The 4520-nt window shown below is 33.2% G+C and overlaps 1 protein-coding gene across 2 annotated transcripts; it reads left to right on the forward strand.

The window, feature by feature from the left end:
- Positions 1-700: 700 nt before the first annotated feature.
- LOC111895856 (transcription factor CYCLOIDEA) lies at positions 701-2926 on the forward strand. Of its 2 annotated transcripts, XM_023891911.3 has the most exons (3): positions 701-1978; positions 2138-2194; positions 2641-2926. In XM_023891911.3, the coding sequence occupies exons 1-2, from the start codon at positions 830-832 to the stop codon at positions 2192-2194; spliced, it is 1206 nt and encodes a 401-aa protein (XP_023747679.1). In that variant the 5' UTR covers positions 701-829; the 3' UTR covers positions 2641-2926. The 2 variants fall into 2 exon arrangements, with proteins under 2 accessions (XP_023747679.1, XP_023747680.1); XM_023891912.3 differs by lacking the exon at positions 2138-2194.
- The last annotated feature ends 1594 nt before the right edge of the window (positions 2927-4520 follow it).

Here is a 4520-nt window from a genome sequence, read left to right on the forward strand (position 1 = left end):
ATTGGTTGGTTTGCCTGCTAGCTTTTGGACGTTTAGTGATCTGAGATTAAACGTGTAGTTTATTTAGATATAAAACTCTTGTTCGTCCGAGTTCAACAGGTGTTATTATGATATTATCTCCTTTGAATATTTTAGGGCAGAAGCTCTTTTTCACTTATTGTTTCTTTTTCTCCTTTTCCTTATCTTTTCCTCTTTTACATCCCGCTGGGTGCTTTATTTAATTTGCCTTTTATTATAAAACATGAATGGAGAACTTGGATTTGCGGATGACATTCCTTCTAGTGATCATTGAGCAATATTTGAGCTGCAACCAGACGCTGAATGTGACAGAAATAGACGTGATTTTCCGTTGGAATTTATGCATATCAGACATTATACATATATTTGTAGTGCCCTAATAAAGGATCCATTGGAAAAATGAAGAGTTATTGATTCCTATCTTTACCTTTTGGAGTAAAAGTTAGGCAACCCTTTAAGCTAGTACTCCGGCCAGGTGTTGTCATGGAAAATTTTAGATAGTATAGTCCCAGTGAGTGGATAGAGAGAATCTGTTCATATTGTGACACTTAACTTGATTCAATGCATATCTCTCTCTCTCTCTCTCTCTCTCTCTCTCTCTCTCTCTCTCTCTCTCTCTCTCTCTCTCTCTCTCTCTCTCTCTCTCCTCTCTCTCTCTCTCTCTCTCTCTCTCTCTCTCTCTCTCTCTCTCTCTCTCTCTCTCGTACAACTAAATTAAGGTCTCAAAGGTCCATTCTAGATCTATCATACGTACAGTCAACATATCTAATATATATGTAGCTATCTCTCTGGAAAGTAGACTTATAAGGAGATGTATCCTTCCTCCTACAGCAACCAGGACACCTCTTTCTCAAGTAGTAACTACCCAAAGACTTCTTTCAGCAACTTTAATCTTCAAAATCATTCAAAATTACCCTCTCAAGATTATTACAACCCTTCATCCTCTTCCTCACAGAACTTGAATGGCCCTCATTACATCCCTTTAGAAGACGAACCTGAGATTTTCCAACAACAGCAGCGACCCTTCTCTAGTGATCATAACTATCACGACACTGTCATTGTAGCTCATGAACACTCAACTCGGAAGACTAGTAATCTGCAGAACACCATGGAAAAGCCAAGCTACAATAACGGAAAATATGCTACAGCTGCTGGCAACGATCACCTTAACAGTCATGTAATTCTTCAGAATAACTCTTTAATGGGAAAGAAAGCTTCCAAGAAAGACCGTCACAGCAAGATAAACACAGCACAAGGCCCCAGGGACCGAAGGATGAGATTGTCTCTTGATGTTGCGAAGAGGTTCTTCAGGTTGCAAGATATGCTTGGGTTCGATAAGGCCAGCAATACTGTCGACTGGCTGCTCATGAAATCAAAACCCGCTATTCAAGATCTACTCCCCCAGCAGTTAGACCGTACTTGCAGTCTCATTGGTCTATCAAACAGCGGTTCTTCTGCATCAGAATGTGAAGTTATGTCTGGAATTGATGATCAATCTATGGAGAAAATTAGGGAAGAGAAGGTGATTATAGTAGGTAACGCAAAATCTACTTCCTCTAGCAGTAACAAAGAGAAGAAAAAGGTTGATAGAGGAGTTAGGAAAAGTGTGTATATTCACCACTCTCTTGCTAAAGAAACTAGGGAACAAGCAAGAGCAAGGGCAAGGAAGAGGACAACTGAAAAGAGAAATAACAAGATTGGTGTTGGTGGTTCTGGGTCTGATCAGTATTCTAAATTTAGACCAAATTTCGATCAGGTGATGAATCAAAATGTAAATCGATTAGGGTCTTGGATTCCCTTTGGAGAAAACCAAGCTCAAACAACTGATCAAGCGGAATATCCAAATTCCCATTTTCAATTTAAGCAAGGGATTGTTGGTGATAAGTCGTCAGCGATGCCAAACAGTTGGAGCCCATCTTTCTTGTTTAATTATCAGCATAATCCTGGACCTTCTTATGAGGTAAAATATTCTATTTTCAGTTCATATATTCCCTAAATAACTGACAATTTAGAGTAGCTCACTCATAAAATGGCATTCAAAAATTAATTAATGATGCATATCATTGATTGGTATGCTCCGAAAATAATTGTACATAATGAAATATTATTTTGTTTGTAGCATCATTTCACTGACTTTCCGATTCTTGGTAAGCCATGGGAAAGCAACGAGAATTAGGTCAGTGTTACGTCTTCATGCTGTTATAAGATTTTCTCGCCTGGATTTTCATTGTGTTGCACTATATATTAAAAGTTTTTGTAGGTATTATGTTTATGTGTGGATGATTCACGTTTATTTATAAGTATTTATTCTTATATAGTCTTAATGGCTCTTCTTTTCGTAATCAATATAGAGAGGATACTAGCTAATTTCATATCATCTATTCTCTTTTGGTTTCCAATGTCCCATGTTCGTTGAATTGGATGATCAGGAATTTGTGATCATTCAATTCTAGACAACCCTAAATGATATTAACATCCACTGATATTATTTTTATAATAACTTTTATTTAACAGCTCCATAGATGGCTAATTGATTGGATTATTCACTATGCTTTTCATATTTGTTTTCCTTTTTCAACAAATAAAAAACTTTTACATCAAATACTTTGCATTGTTTTACAGGCCTCATGAAGTTGTTGAAGGGTGAGCCAAGTTCTTCCTCTTTGCAAGATGTTCGGTTTTCTTGTTTCCAAGTCTTTAATTAGGATCAGGAAACATAATCTTTTGTTGGTAGTTTGCCGGTCTTGGCTTTTAGGATAGTTCTTACTTTATAAATATTATAGTTTAGTCATTCTAATCATCCTAAATCTCTACCGCTAATCGATTTTAATAATAATATAAGTGTAATGTCTTGTGGTTCTTTTCCTTAAGAACTTCCATACTAACTTATATGCTCTTGGTTGTTCTAGTTCTTTTTTGTTGTTCATCATAATTATAACAAGTAGTATGACGTCCATCTTTCCTAAACATGTCAAACATAATAGAAATTATCCGTAGACATGCCAAGGTCTTAATCCAATTTATCCCTTAACATGCCAAGGTTTTAATGGATTTTTACTAATAAATATTACAGACAATTGAATGGTTTTAATAAAGCCTTGCTGTTATAAAAAAAAAAAAAAAAAGACAGATAATTGAATAATTTTTTTCTGGACATGCAAATGCCTTGATCAATTTTATCCTTATACGTGCGTGCAAAATGCTGGTAACTTATTAATCAAAACATAAAACATCGAAACATAATTTTGATAGGGAAACAAAAATGTTAATTATCTTTGACCTTCATGATGATGGAAAACAAGAATGTTTACTAATGTGAAATAATATACGATAATGGGGGAAAGAAAACATGGATGATTAAACGATAATAGATGAAAGAAATGCAATGGGGAATTATATATTTACCAAGCGAAAATTGAATTTGCTATATTTGCTAAGACAAAACTGCATAATTTAGATGTTTAGTACGTATGCTTAGGTGGAACTATAATGTATATTACCTATCTCCATATATATCGGAAAAGTGGATATACATTACAGCCACACCTAAACTTAGATACTAAATCTCATTGAACTACGTCGTTTTATTAACTAAAGATTGTAATTAGGGATTCATAATTAACACTTGATGTTATAGATTTAATATTGAAGCAATAATTTTGATAGGGAAGCAAAAATGTTAATTATCTTTGACCTTTGTGATGATGGAAAACAGTAATGTTTACTGACGTGAAGTAATAAACGATAACAGGAGAAAGAAAACATGGATGATTAAATGATAATAGATGAAAAAAATGCAATGGGGAATTATATATTTACCAAGTGGAAATTGAATCTGTTATATTTGCTAAGATAAAACCGCATAATTCAGAGTTTTAGTCCGTAAGCTTAGTGGGATATAATATATATATATATATATATATATATATATATATATATATATATATATATATATATATATATAGATATATATACATATGGAGAGAGAGAGAGAGAGGAAGAGAGACGGGATCAGTGACGAACTCTATTGGAGAGAACCAATGAACTAACTAATATTATGATCTTATTTAACTAAATAGGATAAAATGAAATTGAATTCAATGGTGGATTTGAATTGCACAGGTAAATATATCTTATTTTGATTATTAGTATGTCAACTTACAACAAACTAAATATAGATTCAATTTGATATCTGATGAAAGAAAATTATGTTTCTGTTAAATGCATAGTCAATCCTTAGTTCAACATTATGATAAACGGGGCTGAATTCACTAAAAGATCTAATTCGAACAGATTAATTATTGATGATTTCATTTAATCGCACTTTAAATTAAAACAATTGATAGTGAATTTAGTTAAATATATGAATTTAGTGTAAAACAGAAAAAGTCTAACTTTAAATAGAATGATTTCGAATGAAATGCATAATACAGATGAAATTCGACATAAATAATCCCAATTGGACGTATAATCAAGTTTATAAGAGTTATATAGTTTGCAAA

The sequence above is a fragment of the Lactuca sativa genome, chromosome 4, assembly GCF_002870075.4.
Source record: "Lactuca sativa cultivar Salinas chromosome 4, Lsat_Salinas_v11, whole genome shotgun sequence".
In the NCBI taxonomy this organism is placed as follows: Eukaryota; Viridiplantae; Streptophyta; class Magnoliopsida; order Asterales; family Asteraceae; genus Lactuca; species Lactuca sativa.

Excerpts from the sequence above, each read along its gene's own strand:
- LOC111895856 (XM_023891911.3), top strand. The coding sequence starts at position 830 with ATGTATCCTTCCTCCTACAGCAACCAGGACACCTCTTTCTCAAGTAGT. Across the intron at positions 1,979-2,137 it reads ATCCTGGACCTTCTTATGAG|CATCATTTCACTGACTTTCC; the intron begins GTAAAATATTCT and ends TTTTGTTTGTAG.